Raw genomic sequence first — 20,339 nt, 5'->3', positions numbered from 1 at the left:
TTTGTCTGGCGTTTGAACAATGAACAGTGATAGATGCAAGTTGCGAATCATCGGGATTATGAATAACCTTTCGTCAAAACGAATATAAGCGCAGGTTTGAGACGAACTGGGCTCTTTGAGTTTGGCTTTCATCAACGATTCTATTGTTTATAACCTTTCATGTGCATTGACGAAGCTTCACAGCAAATTACTTAAAGCTACTTCACCTCTATTCGCTTTAAAACCCGAGTTTGTTCAAGTCAACATAACATCGATATTGATCAATTACTAATCAGAAGACAAAATAACACAATTTTTGTGCGTTTAATGCAACAAACAACTTTGATAAAGCTTTAAGTTGCGAATCATCGGAATTATGAGTTAGCTTTTATCATAACAAGCGAAAGCACAGGTCTGAGACAAACTATGCTCTTTAAGTTTGCGAATTCAGTATTTCATTCTCTAGAAAGATGAACAATCTTAATTGAATTTGAAGTTGTAGTAAAAGGTTTAAAGAACTTGTTTTCTGCGATCTTTTTTTCGCTTCTGTTTTGAAAGATGAAGGAAAAATTGTCTCCTAATGTGTAATATTAATATTGTTTTTATTATATTCTTGAGGCTGGAAGAGATGAATTTTATCGAGTGTCCCTTCCCTTGTAGTCGCTTCTGTTATCCCAATATACACTTCTTAAGGTTAGTGAGCTGAGAGACCGAGTTTGATGTAATTGCTTGGAAAGTAATGAAATCAGGAAAGACAGAGATAAACCGTAGAGAAGGAAGAGAGAGCCAAAAGATTGTCATGAAAAAGAAATAATGTTCAATGAAAATGAGCCCAAAATTTTGGATGATTTTGGGCAGAAGAAGGAGAAGAAGAAGAAGAAAATGAAGAGGAAAAATTATAAGATGATGGTAACTTCATAAATCATAGTGAAGTTGACACTTTGTTGAATGTTATTTATGGCTGGTCGCTTTCAGAATCAAAATGATTCCAAATGATCACAAGAAAAGTTTCCTCATTGGCTGTGTGAATGAAAACACGAAACAAAAACAAGAGTCACAACAGATTAGCGGATGATGAAGATGGTGAGAGACAGAAAATGAGACAACACTATTAGTATAAATAATTTATTGTCATTTATTGCAACATATTTTACTCCTTTATTACTAATTTAAGGTTATCCAATTATTTCATTGTGAATATCAGCGAATATAAATTTATAAAATAGATATTCATATTCACCGAAAAACACTGAACCAAGAAAACGCCAATTTTGTGGTAAATTTATCAAACTACATTCATCAATGTCACTTGTTTCTCGTTCAAATTGCTTCATTAAAATTTAAACAAACTTTTCAACATCAATCCATTTCTCACTTTTAAAAACAATCGAAGATGCTTTTGCACCTTTAATAGTAAACTTTTCAACCTTTCTAGCCATCATGATTTCAATTTTTCTTTTCTCTGTTAGCGGTTTGTTTGGACACATTTTAACTTATCTTTCAAAATGCAATAAACTTGGTCAATGTAGTCGAGAATCGGCAGAATATTCTGAAGATATTTTTGCTTTTCTCTATTCATATTCTATTCTTTACTCTGAAAAGTTCAAGCTCTTTGTTTCTGCTTTTGAGTGTGTTAATAAACATTGAACCAGATTTCATTGATGGTGGGGAATCAGGTTAAAATTGGATTAAAAAGAAATGATGCAAAATGTTTAAACAAGTAAAAGTGTACCTTTAAGCTCGTGTTGACTGTTGAATGATTAGGATTGATTGATCAAGAATTAACTTTGAAGGGAGTGAAACAGGTTTTGATTCTCGTCATAAACAAGACATAACCATTTACATATAAAGAGAGCAAGTGATATTACAGAAGATATAATATTCACGGAAAGGGAAGGGAAGAGGCAACACAGAAAAAAATGTTGTATTCAATGGAGGAGAAGAGATATTAGTCTGTCAATCACAGGGTTTAGGGTTTGGGTTTGCTTTTTATTAGATGCTTTTGGCTCTGATGGATTAGCTTGCCAGTAAATAGGTTTAATGAAGAGCATTCAATATGTCAAGGGAAGGAAAGGCACGATTCAAGATGATGATAATGATACTTGGATGACACAACATTGGATAAATATTTTCGCGTTAATATCACGTGAATGTAATTGCAATCACAAATGTTTCCCTCAATCTGTGCTTCGTTAGTCTTGTCATGAAGCAAGAAGGCAATAAGACTGAAAATATTTCATCTGTAAAACATAAAAACATGTAAATTTCGCGACTCTTGGGCACGTCTTGCAATACGGTTCTTCTTGCTCAGGTTTACATTCAACGGTTCTGTTTATTATTGTTTTATATTGATTATTAATTGTAATTTAATGTTTCAACTACTTAGTTTTCCATCAATAATTCAACGAGACAAATTGATTGAAACGAGTCTAATGTATATTTCATTAAAAAGTGTTCATCATAAAGTGACTAAAGTGGCATCTTTACGAGTTTTACGGTTGTGTAATTGCTGGATGAGATTGCAATTTAAATGAGAGTTTATTGATTGAACTTTTTCGAAACTTGAAGCATTGCAATTGGAAACCAACTTTTTCGCAAAACTCTTTTGGTGAGTTTGCAGTTGAATAACCATTTGAAATTGAAGTTTCATCATGTTGTTTGCATCAAAGCAACAATTTAAACACGAAACTGTTTCAACTATTGTTACTTGGAATTAGTCGAGTTTTGCAATAAAATCATTTTTCGTCAAACAACTTTTTTCCATAAAACATTCGAGACAAATAGTTTCTCTTTATAAACTTGAAACTTTCATTTTTATTTCCATGTTTCAAAAATTGCTGAATACTCATTCACTGGAATACATGAGTAAAAACAAAAGATTGAGATCAGTAAAAGTTGAGTTATAAATATTGTAATAAGATGTAATAATATTCAGTCTGGAAAAAAGAGAATGTAAAATTCTTATTAGACTTTGAGGTTGAATAACATTGACACTTTCATGTAAATGAAGTTTCGAAAATAGAAAAGCTTGGAAAACAAAAGAGTGAACAAAACAATTGGATTTGAGAAACGAAACGTTCGTCAGGAAAAAAAGGGTAAACTTCAATTGAAGGGGTGAACAGGTAAGGTGAAACAATTGGTAAACTTTGTGGGAGTAAATTTGGTTTCATGAAAACTCTTGAACCTCGAAAAGGAAAGAATAATGAAATTTTCATAAAGCAAATTATGATAACATTTATGTTTGAAATTAATTTGAAGCTCAATTTATCTTCGACTTTTGTTCAATGTTGACTGAAAAGGTAAAGTAAATTGAGAAGGCAATAGTTTCTCGAATTGAAACTTTTTCTTCATTCAATTATTGTTCTATTAATGTAATAAGTTTAGAGTTTTGTCTTCGATTGTTGAGATGAAAATTCAAGTGATTCTTTTGTTCGATTAGTTGAAGATTTGAGGCAAAGGTTGGCGATTATGAAACGATGGAAAACAATTTTCGATAAATCTTTTATTCCTTCTTTTTCATTATCATCCTGTTAGTTTCATTTAACCACTCGAGTTTATTGAGAGAGCAAGCTTAGTCAAGATTTCTTGTGAATCTTTTTCTCTTCGCTTCTTCTCTTGTTCACAGAATTTTCAGTTCGAAAACTCTCAACTCATTATTTCTGTCCAATGTTTTACTTTTTTTTCTCTTCAATCATTTTTTCTCTTCGTTTCTCTCTTCACTTGACTTTGAATTATTTTCATGTTTTCTGCTTAAGGGAAGGGATTGATCAATTGGGTTTTGAGGTTGAATTGTAAAGAGCAAGTAAAGGCTAGCTACTGATATGGCTTTCAAGAATTGGATAAGAATGAGAAATATTAGTTTTCTGCTCAAGAGAATATCTCTTGGAATCTCTAGCAATCATGGAACCAGTGAAAAAAACAACTTTATCTTCTCTTCTTTTTTCTGTTTCTATGCTATTCTCTTTTCATGTTTTTTATCTTGATTTTCAATAAACTAAACTGGGAGTGAAAAATGTTGAATTCAATTCAAATGTTGAAAATTGTTGTTTGACAAAAGAAACAAAGTGAATGGAAAAATTCAACGATATTTCAATCTGATTCATTGAATTTACGTCGTATAAAGTTTATTCGCCAATGCAGGTGATGATCAAGAATAATGTTAATTTTAGTTTTGCTTTGAATTCAAGGAAAGGAAATAGAGATTTTTTCATATTTTAAATGTTGTATTTTAATACGAACACAAATCTTGATTCATTTGCATTTCCTTACTAAAATGATTGGATAATTTTATTTATCGATATTTTCTCAGAAAAACACATTTCATTTTATAATTGTATTCTAAGGCGAAAAGATAATCTCAACTTTTACAAATCGCAGTTTAACATAAAAATGAAAACATAATAACGAATATTTCAGAGTCTTTCTCAATCGAGAAATTCGCTTTGCAATTTTGTTCTAAAATACGTTTTTGTCGAGTTTCGATTAGAAATTTATGTAAGAATGCAAAAGTTCAATGCTTTGAGTGAAAATACTCCAACTGAATTTGTAATCATAGCATCATGTTACTTCGAACTTCTGAATTGACAGATCGCATTTGGACTTGGAATTTACGATGTTACCTCGAAACTTGCAACTAAAAAGTCTGGACTTTTCTTACTCATTTTATTTATATCGAATCCATTGTTTTTTCTGTTGAAATTTTGAGATTTGGTTCTATCCACTACCAATGCTTTGGAGTTTTATTTATATCTTTACAAACGCGATGCAAGACTTCTGATGCTTTCGAGGCTCACTTTTGCTACATTATAAACGAATTAAGTCGTACTACTGGCTTGGAAACAAAATTTTCCAGATAATTTGAAATTCTAATAGAGCAAAAAATAACATTCCTCTTTAAATCGAAACAAAATTATCTTTTCCTTGGAGTTTTTTCCCCAACATGAGATCAAAATGGAAAACATGGATAATTTTCTTCTTTTTTTTCGAAGAAATTTTGATTGATATGCATTTTGCAAGAGTTCATCATGTTTCAAAATTTGAACCATGAAAAGGAAGATAAAAAATGGAGAAGAAAAGGAACATTGTTAAGAGACTAAACATGGACAGGAAAGGGTTGATCAACATTGTATCATTGATGAGAAAAGCTCAACAATCTATTAGAAAGTTATTATTGATGTGAAGTTCATGTTATTTCAGGTTAAATCGTTCAACACTTGGTAAGGCAAAAGAGTTGCTTCGATTGGCACAAAAATTAGAAGGTAAACATTGAATGAGGATAAAACCATGAAAATAATGATGAAGAGGAATGAAGAGAAAAGATTTTCTTTTCTTTCCTCATCTCTTCTTATCGTCCTTTATGGTTATCCTTGGCATTAACCTTTATATTTTACTTTACAAGATAAAATGTGTCATTCCGATAAATTCAGGATTTGTGTGTAAAAAGGACAAAAATGAAAGGAAAGCAGAAAAAGATTGGAAAACCTATTTTTAAACATGAAAAGATAATAATTGGATTTGAAGCTGGGATAATCTTTTGTCAATCATTTTCACTATTACAATCAACAATTGTTGACCGCACAAGTAAATGGATTTCAGGGGAAATTCAAAATTCAGTTCAACTAGTTTCATCTTTCAATTCAAATGTGTAAACTTGTAACTAATAGTAACTTGTTGAATCATTGATCCATTTCCTTTGGTGGTTGTCCAAAAGGTTCAAGAAAAGGTTGTTTTATCAATTTTGGATTTTCAAAAGTTGGCTCAAAATTGCTTATCGACCATTTTGCCATTTATTTTTGATAATTTTTTCCAAATCAATTATGATTCGATTCTTGGAAAATGGAAATGTTTCAAAGATTCCCTGAAACTTGTATCAACTCTCATGAGATTTTGCCATTTTAAACATTTCTCTTGTTGACCGATGGAAGGGAAAACATTTTGTTCAGTAAATTATCCGATTACTGTGAAAAGCAGTATGGAATGAGAAGAGAGAGAAAAAAAGATTCTGAAAGTTGAAATATCTTTGAATCGCTTTTTACTTCTTTTGTGCTCCTGTTTTACAGAATTGAACTTAAAGATTTGATGAGATGAAAAAAAAGTGTATAAAGAGAAGACATGATATTTGAAGAGGTTCGCTTTGAAAGGGACGGAATTTACTGTTTCTCCTGAAAGGGAACAAGTTTCAAATGGAAGATTAAATTGCAATTGAAAATGAATGAGGAATGATAGGAAGTCGAAGCAGTAGCAACAACAAAAACAACACCAACAATAATGATAATAAAAAGCAAAAGTTGCCAATTGAGATATCATCTTGAAATCACTTTTTTCCAGTTTTTCTTGTTCTTTCAAAAGCTCATCATTTTATCTTTGACCGTTCCACTCAACTGATTATCAAGCAAACCCAAACAGACAGCTAAACCAAATCCACCCAAAAAGTTGGGTAATTTATTTCAACTTTTTTTGTTCACTTCTCAATCCATTGAAAGAGAAAAAGAAACAAAAATTTTCAAACTGTTATATTGAACGGAAAAAGATAACTGCTCTTCGTCTTTTTTTGCCTTTCCCTGAAAATACAATGGAACAAGGGTGAAAAGAGAAAAAAGTTGAATTTATACAAAATTCTTTTCGACTTTTTTTCACTTTCGAAACAATGAGTAAAGCATGAGAAAAGTGAATATAATGATTCATTTGAAAATAAAAGTCTAGGAATAATTTTCACACATCTTTTCCATGCCAAATCATTCCGACAAGCTTGAGATTACATCGAGTAATCGCATTAGTATCGACTTTGAAATGTCCAGAGAAAGGACAGTTTGAGATGAAAAATGAATTTCCAGAAAGAATTAAAAGTCGATGCGAAAAATCTGTTTCAACATTTTCCTTTTGCAACATTTCATGATAAAGTTACTTCCAAGTGAAAATATCAAGTTTCTTATTTTTGTTCTGAATTTCGGTCGAACCGCGAAATTACAAATTTTCCAAATTTTTCAAAAGACGTTATGGAAATATGCTAATCTGAATCACGAAAAGTCGAAATTTTGTGTCTTTCGAGATTCAATTTTGCTATTAATTTTGATTAATTGAAATGAGAAAATCACTTTCAATAGTTTAATGATCAATCTTGAATCCAAGATGAGCTTAGAAAAGATGAAATTTAATGATTTAAATGACTTGGAAGAAGCAAAATCTTTCAAAAATTGCAAATTTTTCATCATCCAACTTTGGCTCATTGAACCATTAAAACGACAAGATGCTCATTCGTCAAAACACTGGGAGTGAAAAGATAAAATTTCCTCCCAGAAAAACTGTGCAGCTAAACTTTCATTAATAACAAAGGCAACAACAAAATACTTGAGCTTTTTTTATTCTTCTTCTACTTTTTTTAACTCTATTCTTCCCCCTCAAGCATAGTCTAAATTTCTTTGATGAACATTTTCTTTTCTCTTGTTACTCGTTTCAAGAAAATGTTTAAACTTGAAAAATACATGATCAAGAGAAGAGGGAAAAAAAGGAAAATCAGTCAACAACAATTTATCCGTTACACCAAAAAATATTACTGCTCTTAGTGATAATAATGTTGATACTGATTATTGTACTAACTAAATTTATCAACCTTACGGATGGTTGAATAAACTTGTAGTTTATTATTATTATTATTACAACGTTCACTTCTTTTTTCCCTCTTTTTTTCAATTCAACCGATGAATAAACATGAACATTTTCAACTTTTTTTGCTCTTCATGATAATGATGGTTCAAGGTATAAAAAGAATGGCAAGAAGATGAACTGCTTTGTTCTATTTTCAGTCTCACTTTTCAATTAGTCAATTTTGAACTTGAAATTTTGTTGAACCAAAAAAAATTTTCATTAACTCATCATTTAAACGATTCATCAACAAAATGATTTGCATTTAAAATTAAGTGAAGATGGATTTTCATTCTTAAAGATATCGATCATTGAGTTTTTTAGAATCCTTCAATTTTGATAGACGCCTTTCTATTCCTTCAATAAAAAATTGATGTTAAATATTCTTTTTAGTCACCTAAACTAAAAGTTGTTAACCGGCGTGAAGATAAGCGAGAAAGCAAAGACAATTGTATAGAACCTCCTTCGAGAATCAGCCAAGAACGAAACAAATCTGAGGCTTTCTTTCAAATACTGAGTTTCTGCCTTCAGTTCGTCTTTGACAAGAGTTTACATAATGGTGTCTCTCGGAAATAATTTTTAGTGAGCTTTTACGGCTATTAATTTGCAATTCTGATCTGTTTCCAGTATCAGAAAATATATTATTTAGCAAAAAAATCATGGATCTTGAATTGTAGCTCTTTAGAACTCGAAAAACTTGGCTACGAGCAGACGATTAATCGGTAAAATTTGATTTCATTAAGATTTATTCTCATTGTATTTATTCTCCGATGGACGATTTTTGTCAGCTATCAATCTTATCGGATAAACTCTAAAATGAAGTTTTAAATGCTAAGTCAAACGAACGTCAACACTCTTGGCTTCACTTTTGGTGTTTGAATGTTTTATTTAACAAAATAATGATTCAAATTTGTTGAACTAATAGTTGGAAAAAGAGAGGAAAATTGGTTAACAATGCAATATTCATGAGAATTTCATGGAATGAGATTTTATCGCAAGTTCAATCTTTTTCTTCTTAATTCAATCAAAGCTAGACATGAAGCTATTAAATGGAAAAACTTTACAAATATTTTTCATTAAAACACTGGAAGTGGTAAAAAATGGAGTAAATGAAGCTTGAATTTATGGATAAACAATCGAGTTTTAATTGACTCGAATTTTTCTGTATTTTTCAATTTACTCTTTTCTTTGAAGGAAATTGCTTTTTTCCAACATGAAATACTGTCACTGAGTTGCTGTTAAAAGATGAAAATTCATGCTTCTTGTTCAAGAGTAACATTTCGTTGAATCACTATGCAAGGGAAGAGTTTACTCATTTCAAGAGATAAACTATTCTGTTAGCATTTTCTTGGCTCGGATGAAAGTATGGAAACATTTCATTTAATCATTTTCTTTTGGCTTTCATTCCATTCTGGCTGAAGATTACAGTGGGCAAAATGAAAACTTGACCCAAATTTTACAGAAGCTTCAACAAAAAGCACCTTAAACATGAACGCTAACCCAGTAATGGAAGTAAAAAGGTAAAGATTTGCAATTTTATTCGAGTAGATGAATCAGAAGTTGAACATTTGGCTACACCTTTTCATCTCAACCTTTTTGACATTCATAGTTGGTTTCATGATCAACTCTCAACCCTATCATTAATCAAAGTGAAACCTGCAAATTTAGTTGAATCGATAACGATCCAAGTAAAAGAAAGATGTTGATGAAAATAAAAAAGTAAAGTTGAAAGGGAAGGTAATAATAAAAAAGAGAATGCACAATGTAGAAAAAGAATATCATTAACTTTTTCGTTAATCCTTTTCATCTTCTATTCACGACGAAATTCTGTTACATTTTGTCTTTCGCATCGTTAGAGATTTCAAAATGTTAGCAATTATGTCACAGGGAATGAACGACAAAATGTAACAAGAAATGCTAATTGATTGAGCAACAACAAAAATTGTCATTCGACTTCGAAAAACTTCGAAAAGAAAAACTCAGTGTTTTTCATCAACCCTTTCGAATTGAAAATTTTTCGAAACTCAACTTTGGAGAATTTTAACGACTGTAGAATTTTAAGTTCTAAAAGCGAACTTTTCCTTCATCGAATGTAGTCATTATCGAATTTTTCAAATCACAAAAATACAGTAGGTCTCAAAAATAACCAACCAGGGTTAACTTTTTAATGGAAGATGATAATTGAAAAATTTTTGGGAAATTATTATTAAATTATCAGTTGAGTTTGCAGCCATAGAAAAAAAATTTCTAATCAGTTGATGTATCAATTTTTTACGACAATTTCGTCTTAAAAATAAGCATCGAAAAACGCTAAATGAAACTTTGCAGCATTTTTTGAATATGATCTCGAATTTAATTAAGCGAAAGTACCTAAGGTATCCAATTTTTTCGATGATAAGGTCAAAGTTTGAGAGAAAATGTACCTAAATAACAAGAAATTGATCGATAAAAAGCCAAATTAATGACCTGAGGTCACAAAAAGCGAAAAAGACGCTGAAAAATAGTGGATTTTACTTTGTCGAAAATTAATCACTTAATTATGATAAATGGTGATTATACCCTATTCCGATAGTTCTATTTAGTCTATTCTACATGAAAAATAAGTATTTCATGAGATTACTTTTCATTTAAAAAAGTTAACTATGGTTGGTTATTTTTGCGACGTACTGTATGTCTAAACTTTGAAATTATCTCATTCCAAGTTTGAATCATTGCTCCAGTTTCTAGAATTTCCCTTTTTTTAAAACAAATAACTTTTGTAAAACGATATTGAATCAGGATTGGAGCATGCGAATGCTTGATTGGGAATTGAATGTTCAGTGAATTATTCCAATGATTCGAAAAGAATTGAATTGCAATTTGAACTCGAGTTTGAAAATCAATTGAGAATAGAAGTTGTGTGAAAAGCAGCGAAAATGGTAAACTTGATGTTAACCTTTTCCACTCTCTGATTGAATTGAAGATATGTAATACATGAACAGTCAACATGTTTTCATGTATCAACTTCCTGCAAGATGAAATGATGAACAGGGAGGGATGAATGTATTGAGAGAGAATCTGTGATGAAACTGTGTAAAGGAAAAAATTGTCTTTCGTTTTATTAACACTTGACATAAACACTAGTGGAGACGCTCTTCTATTCAGATTAAATGTATTAATGTTGTTGTTGTTTTATTCGCTTCTTTTCTTGTTTTCTCTCAGAACTTTTCTCTTGATATACTGTCACTCTTATCAGATTTCATTGTAACTTTCATGTCAAGATGATAACAATGAAACCCTTCATCAACTTTATTATCACCAAACATCATCTGTTTATCATTTTGTTTTTACTCGTTCACTAGACGTTATTATCATCATCATGATCGTCATAAACATGCCCCAATTGTCAAGAGATGATGAAATCGAACAATCTTTTTTACTCTTTTCTCAGCATCTTTTTTCTTCTCCTATCGGCAAAGGGAGAAAGCGAGACTCAACAAGAGATTATTGCAACGATTGAAAATCAATTCTTTCAATTTTCTCATCAACATTTAACGAATGAATTGGAGCAAATTTGCATTCCCATGAGAAGAGAAAACAAAAGAATTTCGAAATTTGCAAAAGTATTCTTCTTCAAATTCCCATTCATCGCCTCGTTGAGCTTATAATGAATGAAATTAAATATTTCGCAAGACTTCTAGTCAGTCTATCGAATCGCAAGAATCTTTTATTATGATAAAACAGTTTGGATTGTTGATCAAACTCTAAACTGTTTATCCTTCAGATTTATATGTTTATTTCAAGGTAAAAATTGATCTCGAACTTCAAATATTAACAATTCAAAATGCAATTTTAAATCAAAGATGATTGTTGTTCACAGAATGAATCAGTTTCTGTTAAATCTTCAACAGTTTCAGGCAAATTTTCATGTCTTACGGTCGAAAAGTTGATTAAATTATTTCTCATGCAAACAATTTTCGACTAACAAAATTTTTCTTTTCCACTTGAACAGCCTCACTTAGCTATACCGCTGTTGTCCGTGGTAAGGCAGCCTTACCCTGTCATGTAACCACATCGACTCCCGATGACTCGGTGGCTCTCATCTTGTGGTACAAGGACGATGCTTTAGCACCAATTTATACCTTAGACGCTCGTAAAGGTAAGCAAAGACCTATTTCCATTGAATTAACCAAACAGAAAAAAACTCAACAATTGACTAATTAATCACCATGGAATTCAATTTCCTTTGGAGATGAAAAAAAAGTTTAGTTCCTCTCATCATGATTGTTTCCTAGGAACATTGAAAATTAAAAATTTTCCCCAACCAACATTATCTTAGGACAAAAGACAACAGCAAAAACATGACTTTCAACTACAAAACTATTGATTAAACTCGTTGAATCGTTCAACTTGCAAATGTCCAATATCGAGTAAACCTTACCCTTAGACTTGTTTAATCAAAATGAACTTTCCTCAATTAGCTCACAATCGAAGTAAATTGTTTCTCTATGCACTATAATTTGATTCCTGGTTGACTTAATCAACTTAAATTGTATTGATTAACTTTTCCCTGAATCTTCCATGTACATTAACCTTTACGTCTTTCTCAATCAAATTCAATCAATGATTAATTTGCCCTGCAAAAAAAGAGAGAAAACAGAAGAAGCAAAAGAATGGGCAAAAAAAAGTGAAAACTTGATGTAAATTAAGGTAGACAACAAGACAACAAGAGTGCAAGATTGAAAGACAAATAATTGGTGGAAATAAATTAACTGAAAAGATTAAAGGATAATTAGTAATAAAATACAAAAATGGCTTAAGCAAAGGTAAGAAAAAAGTTGAAGCGCGCAAAGCGTAACAAAAAACTTTGCATCCCTTAATCATAGTGTGTGTGTGTGTGTTGAGCATAATTAAATATGTACACAATTAAATGAGTCATCATCACCAGCACTTGATTATGTGTCAAAATGATTAGCATGATTAATATAATAATCAAGGAATTGAGTGAAGAAGAGAAAGGTGAATAAAGAAGGAATAATTATATTGAAAGAGAGAAGAAGAAAAACATTAAACTTATACTGGGAGTGTAGGCATAACCAGGGAGTGAAGGTGAAACTTGGTGGGTTAAAGAGCACACAAGAGTGGCTAAGCACTTTGTTTCATTGTGTGCATGTTATACTATTAGCTAATTAATCAACAATTTTTAATGAGCTTCAGTGTAAAAGATGAATGCAAACAAAGTGAAAAAGTAAAATTAATGAATAAATGTCAAACCAGAAACATTGAATCAACAAATTAATCAGATAAATTTTTGTTAACTTTTCTCTTCTTTTTTTGCCGCATCTCTTGCCAACAGTTAGCTTGGAGTAACCAAGGGTTACATTTAATTGTAAAACAATGCTTTTAATATTAATGGCAATAATGATGATAATGATGATAATTTTGATGATAATAGTGATAATAATTATGGTAACGTTAAACGATGATAATGAAAATTGGATGAAAAAAGTTGATTGGATAACTTTGGATGAATCAGTTATTTAAATGGATTGATAATCTAAATGAATATCTTTTCTCTCTGTGAATATTTCTTCATCCGTTTACTTTTTTTTGCATCCAATTCTTGTGAGATAATTAATTTTGTAACAAAATACCAGATTATTGCAGCTTTTATAATTGTCTTGCAGCATTTCCAAATGAATCAATTTCATTTTTACCTTTTTTCTCATCAAAAAGTGCCACATTTACCATTTCTTTCATTTATACATAATTTCAATGCCTTTTGCTCAATTATAAATGAGCGGTGAAAGATTTAATTGATTTTTCCTTTCAGGTTTTATTTGGTTCGAAATCTTTGATGTTATTGATATTCGCGTTTCTTTGAATTTCTATTGATCAAATAAAGTTATTAGTTATTAGTAAGTTGAGTAAAAGTTGGTAAAAAACAAAAAGTAATGACTGGTTTGGATGATTGACTAGCGCGCTATAAATAGTGTTGAAACCATTTGGCTGGTTTTCCGTTTTTATTGTCTTTCTAGAAGTTCATATGTTTCGGTTCGCTTGAATAGCTAGCAATAATGAAGTAGCGTTATATGATTTAAACAAAGAACATTATTGCGATCATTTGTTCCAGTGAAATTCAAGGACATTTGCGTGTCGGTTACTCAGCAGATTGTCAATATCATAGCACTGAGAGATAGAGAATCAGGACTGAGTTAAAACTTAGTCAGTTAATTTCAGAATGCAATACTCAACTGAAGACCACTACTCGAGTTGTTGGCACATGAGTTAAAAGTGTGTATTTAACAAGCCCTTTGGTTCTTCATAGAAAGCCGTGCCGGAGAAGCTTGTACTTATCTAAATTTTCGACTCGAAAATTTTTAGATGCAGAGCCGATTGAAAGACGAAAGTAAAAGACTTTAAATAATTGTCGGAATATTTAAACTTGCTCGCAGTCGCACACTGTAAGTAAACACTCAAATTAAAATTATTCAATTTCTTCAGAACTAAATGTTATATCATTTCGTTTAAAGTAACGAACTCGGAAATCGTTGCAATTAGTTTGTCATAAATCAAGCTGACCATAACATCAATCAATTGAAGAATTATTTTATTCCATGATTGACATTATCGATCATTTTCTTGCTTCTCTTCCTTTAACCAAATTCATTGAAATAAATTCTTGTTTTACTTCATTTCGCTTCTTTTCTCTTCTCTTCGTATTTTGATAAATTCAATTTTCATTCATTCAACTCGGTATCCATTATTAATATGGTTTTTATTTTCGTTTCATTGTTCAATTCTCATGTATAGTTCATGTTCAGTAGTGCTACTCTACCAAATAACGAGAGTAAAACAGAGAGAAAAAAAGTGAAGAAAAAAGGAAAAGAAAAAAAAGAGGAGAAAATTAATCAATGATCCTTAAAACAAATGGAAAACTGAATTTATCTTTCTCTTTATTCGTTCGCCTTCCATGATAATTTATTAAGAACATTATTAGTAACATTATGAGAACATCATTTTCGTCTGAACTTATCTTGTTCAAAAGCAGTAAAAACATAAAGTTCATCATCATCATAATCATCATCATGAGTTAGTTTCAGATTCTTCTATGTGAACTGAATTCTCAAAATCATTCTCAGAATCATTTTCATGCAACTGTTTTAAACCTTAAATTGGCTTGAATTATGAGTGCATATTTTTTCCTCTTTCATCCACTTTCTCAACATTTTTCAACATTTCAGACAATTTCTTCTTCTTCACTTCACAATTTCACCGTCATTATTTTCATCAACTTTTGCTCAATTGAAATTTGTGAAGCAAAAAAACATTTCAAACCAATTTGCAAGATAATCCAAAAAGTCGAAATAAAACGCAAGAAAAAAATTCCCGCCAATTCCTGCTCAGCTAATCTGGCGAAGAAAAAAGTTGATAAAATTGACAAAAATGATTACAATTTAAACTCGAAACAAAAACGAAACTCTAAACTTGATACTTTTTCGAAGCGAAAGCAAACTCGCCAAGGTAAACAAATGATTACATTGATAATAACAAGGTATTAAATCAAATTAAACCAATTATTCAACTCATTATCATGCAAAAGTTTACGTTAATTCACTAGAGATCAGTCTAGCCCAAAACAGGCAAAAGAGTGCTCTTGTTTCCTTTTCCAACAAATCATTTGTTTCACATTGCATTCAAAAATGAATCGTATCTTTGCATCTTCAGAGCTTGCTTTCAATCATGTTTTGCCTCCCTGTTAACCTGAGCTTATACCATCTTCTTTATCCAATTTTGATCCTCCGGTTTCTCCTTTTCTGGTTCCATCTCTTTCTATCATCTTTTTTTCTCTCTTTTCTCAATTTTTCCATTTCTTTTCCTTGCTCTTTCCTACTTGACAGGCAACAGGAAGATGAATAACTTGTATTTATTTAGCATTTATTGTTAATACTTTTCAAGGTAACCCAAAGCTTTATCTCACTCCCAGCTTACCTTTATCATTTTACCATTTGATTCCAATTCATGATTCAAGTAACCATATTTATATCCTTTTTCCACGTTTTCTCTTCCTTGTTTGCTATCATTCTCATATTGACTCACTTGTTCGAGTTTACCTTTTTCACGATATTTTTGACATTTAACTTCTTTTTATCCTTCAAATTTACCGTCAAATTCCCATGAGAAATTGAGTTTTTCTGTTTTCTTTTTTCTCTCGTCTTCTCTTTACCTTTTTTTTCCTTCTTGGACAAATTTTTGCAGCTTGAAATGGAGTAAAGGTGAATTAGGAATGAGATGATAATGATGAAAGAAAAACAAGGCGAATTAAAGGGAAAGATGAAAGAAAGGAAAAGATGCTGAAAATGCTAAACAAGTTCGAAGAGTTTACTTTTTTCTTTTTCTTTCACCAACACTGGCTTTCCAATGGTTTGCTTGATAATCAGATTTAAAGTGAATTAAAGCCAGTCTTCTGTTCATTTTGTTTTTCTGCTCTCCTTTAATGGCTATCAAAGTATCTTTCAATTGCTCTTTCATTTTTTCTTTTCTCTTCTTCTTCTTCTTCCCTTTGCTTCTTTTACTCTGACTTGAAATGGCAAATATCTTTAGCCAACCTAATCATCATCATAACATGTATCATTACCAATCGACCTCTGGTGGCTATTATCAATGATGATAATGATAATGATGATGATGCTCGAGTCAAATGAAGAAACATAATAAAGCAAAGTTAACTTTACTCGGTGTAATATCAGCTAATTAAAGATATGATTAAAGTTTTGCTTTTCTTGTTTCAACGAAAGGCAACTTTAAATGACTGCAAGTTGAGCATTGAAACCAAGTTGTTTAATGGATGTTAAGGGTTGATATGGAGTGATTGAGGTAGAAAGGGAAGAACAAGGTTGCAAAAGAATGTTTCCTTTTCTTCTTCCTCTTCTTCTTCTCTTGAAATGCATCTACAGAAGGGGAATATGTTTATCTCTCTTTATCTTCATCTTCTCCCGTCTCTTCTTCTCTCTTTACCTCTGTTGATATTGAGATATAATGGATAGAAAATCCCTTCAATTTTCATCAACTTTTAAAAGATATCTTTTACTCTTAAATTGAAGATAAAGGATAACAGGAATAGGTTGATGGATTGGGTGAAATGGGTAAATGAAATAGAAGCCAAATAGATGATTGAAGAGAAACTGCATGTTGAGAAGGATGATTCAAAGTGAAGGTTGAATGAGAAAAGATAAATACCAATTGAGAGACATGAAAAGCATTTGATTGAGACTAACTTTTCAAAAATTGTCATCAATTGAAATACGTTTTTACTCGTAACTTTCAGTTGTTGTGCAACATCTTCTTTATTTTATCCAAATTCTCACTGGGAATAGCATTATTATTAGCAAGCTAACAGGTAGAAACGAAGCTTCTGGGTCAAATCAGTTTTGAATAGAAATGTTTCCTAGTTAAATTTTCCGCGATTCGATTGTTCAATATTCAATTCAAAGCAACTCGTTAATTAAACGGATTTAAAGTTAGTGCCATTTTCTCTTGTATGCCTGATCTAATGGAAAAAGTTTGAACCGGCAAAACTTTTTGCGCTTTGAGCGTTGAACTAACAAGTATTCATTCTGTTTCTTAGCACAAAAAAATATTGACAACAAATTGAGGACGTTTTGAAGCCACTAATGCGTCATCGGTAGCAATACCCGATTCGATGGTAAGGTTAGCTTCATTCTCGATGCAATTCTTTCAAGATGTTTCAAGATGATTCTCTTTTTCCGTGATGAGACGAAAGAAGTTTTGCAATTTCAATATTCAGTGTTAAATTGCAGAGGATCATCAACAGTTAGTTGATTTAATCTTGTTTTTTCCCTCTCAATATTGTTCTCTTGAAAGAGAATTAAGATGATGAAAGAAATGAGAACTGAAAGAGTTTCCAGGGCAACTCAATGAGATATTACCTTAACAATGAAATGAAACGAGTTAAGTATTTAAGTACATCAGTAAAAGTAAACTGTGACAAGAAAAGTCAATTAAAACGAGTCTCGATTTCACCAGCAAAAATAATTATCGGATTGAAAAGATTCTGCTCTCGAAACAAATTGATAACCTATTTTTTGAAACCACTTTTGATGTTATTATTGAAAATGATTGGAATGAATAATGATACGGAATGCACCTTATTTCATGGATCATTGAGTTGTCTTGAAAAGTTCACTCATTCCAAGGGTTCTATTTGTTTCTCATCATTTTCTCTTTTCCTTTCCTTCCTTTCCTTCCTTGAATTTCGAATTTTGTTTTTTCTCTTCTTCTCTTTTTTTACGGTCAACTTTGACTTTGCTGAGCTTTTCTCATTTCACTGTCTATTCCTTTTCTCTCTTGTCCAAACAGTCAAGACGAACAAATGTGATTGATTCCAAATTTTCTGATGGATTATTCAGGTTATTCACATTGGAATCGACTAAATTATTCTCTCCTTATCTTTGTCACCATTTTTCTTCTCCTCTTTCCTCATCCTCATCAACTTCTCCTCTGATTTCACCTTTTCTTCATCCTTTCCTTGGTATTATTTTTCGTTGATATCAAATTACATCAATCACAACGTAAAGATTGTCCTTTTCTGTAACGATATCAAAAACAATTTAAAAAGGATTACATGACTCATGATGAAAGAAATGGAAAACAAAGAAAACGCTGAAATTAAAAGTGTTGCCAATGGTGAAACATTGAACATTCGTTCAACGATTTTCCAAGAGAAAATATTCTTTTTTTCTTAGGTTACACAAAACCTTGAATTATGAGGAAAAATCAGTTCTTCTGAGAAACAATTTTCAGTTGTAGCGGAAAAGATAACGATTTTGGAGAGAAAAATCATTGATTGAAAAAAAGTGAAAATGATTATAATTTAGCTTGTCTTGCTTCTCGTTGTGTGTGCAATAATGAAAAGAGTAACTTGAGTAATTATTACAATCAATATCTAGAAACCTTTTGATATTTTTTGCTTTTTCTGTTTTTTTTCTGTTTTTTGCTGTTTTTTTTCGTTTCCTATTTTCCCTTTTTATTTCATCTCATTTTGACTTGCTTTTTTCTAATCATTATCATCAACTCAATTGTTGTTATCATTAATTTAATTAGCCAATTACATGTGAATAGTGATTTAAAACAATTTCAACATTGAATGAGAAAAGTAAGGAAAAAACAATATTATCCAATGAGAAAAGTTGGTTAACTGAAACTTCTCATGAATGATTCGCAACTCTCTATTGATCAAGTTAAAGTTAGTTTTTCCACTGAAAACAAAATTCATGCAACGGAATGGGAACCTTATCATCTCTAAACTGTATTTGATTCGGAGAAAGCAAATTACTGCGATCAATGCAAATAGTAAGATTACAAAATAAACGAAGAGCCTTTTTTCCTCCTTATCGAGTAAGGACCCTTATTATTAAAAATTAAAGCATTATTACAAAATCTTTTAACATGAGATTTTTTAGTTATGGGATTTTGAGATCAAAAAGGGCAACTTTAAATATCAAGATAAAAATCAAAACCTTTCATAGTGCTTCTGTGAACGTGACTTTCTGCTGTCTTTGAATAAGAGATTTTATCCTTTGATTTCCTGAAAGAATGATCTTATTCTTGAAACAGAAAATCGGTCGATCGATCTAAAGCATAATAAATCGATAAGTACTAATAACAGAAGGTCAAAACTTCATCAGAATAATTTTCCAAGGTCAAAAATTATGAAATGATCTCTAAAGTCTTCCTGCGCGATTCACGAAAAATGCCCTAGCATGACCTTGAACTTGAAATATGACAAAAGATATCGAAAAGATACAAAATAGCCAAAACTGCTGTAATTTTGATTCGCATCTTCACTCAATAATTTGTGCAAACAGTTGCAACTTTTCAGAGAACTCGTGCGTCTCAAAATTCTCGAAAAACAATCAAATAAGTATTTATAGAAAAGAATGTACAAAATTCTTGTTGAGTTAATTTCGAAAAAATGTGTTCTTTCTTATTCTTGAAAAATCTTAAACCAAACAGTACTTCAATCACTCAGACTTTTGACACACATATACACGGCTATTCAGCTATCTTTACCGATGTTAAACGGATATATCTTGTCCTGTGATTGACCTTGAGGCCTCAGATTTCTTATAAGAAAATTCCGCCGATACTTATTTGCTATATTTCAAGGTCAAAGTCATTCAAGGTCATTTGTCGGAAATCGCTCCTAACAATATAAGAGGTCAAACTAATGTCACATCATACTTTTCAAACTCTAATAATCGTGCTGGTTCAGTCGCGTCACTCTAACATACGTGCTTCATGAGTTATCCACATTTTAATTTGAGAATCGGTAGAATCGCATTTTTTATGAAAAGTGCATAGCTTATGTCTCTTATCCAACCATTGGGAGGATATAACGAACTGAATGCGATTCTTAGGCAATTCAATGTGTTACAATATTTCTTATCTATGTGTCATGATAAAAATTGGCGAGACCCAGAAAATGAGAAAAACCTTTACTTGAGAACACGCGGAAGATAGATGACACCACAATCGCTTTAAAAAGCCAAATTCTAAATTGTTAAATTTAAATTCAAAGCATTGTCATACAAGATGTCTGAGCTTTACACTTTTAGAGTTTTTGTTAATTCTGAATATCATCGTTCGCGTTGAAATAAATTTCACCCGTGCTAATTCTCAACAAATTTTTGCCAACTGGGGAATAAATAATAATTTTA

General features: G+C 31.1%; 1 protein-coding gene across 1 annotated transcript in view; it reads left to right on the top strand.

Moving 5' to 3' along the window:
• Nucleotides 1–20,339, top strand: part of LOC107370167 (uncharacterized) — a 77,183-nt gene that overhangs the window by 31,461 nt on the left and 25,383 nt on the right. Inside the window, exon 2 of the mRNA XM_015938156.3 lies at nucleotides 11,612–11,758. Coding sequence (XP_015793642.1) covers nucleotides 11,612–11,758 — 147 coding nt within the window. The remainder of the gene's footprint in view (nucleotides 1–11,611; nucleotides 11,759–20,339) is intronic.

This window comes from Tetranychus urticae, chromosome 2, assembly GCF_039701765.1.
Source record: "Tetranychus urticae isolate SD_2017Ah chromosome 2, NJAU_TeUrti_SD_1.0, whole genome shotgun sequence".
In the NCBI taxonomy this organism is placed as follows: Eukaryota; Metazoa; Arthropoda; class Arachnida; order Trombidiformes; family Tetranychidae; genus Tetranychus; species Tetranychus urticae.
The sequence above is the reverse complement of the archived record's forward strand: the minus strand, read 5'-3'. Positions and strand labels throughout refer to the sequence as shown.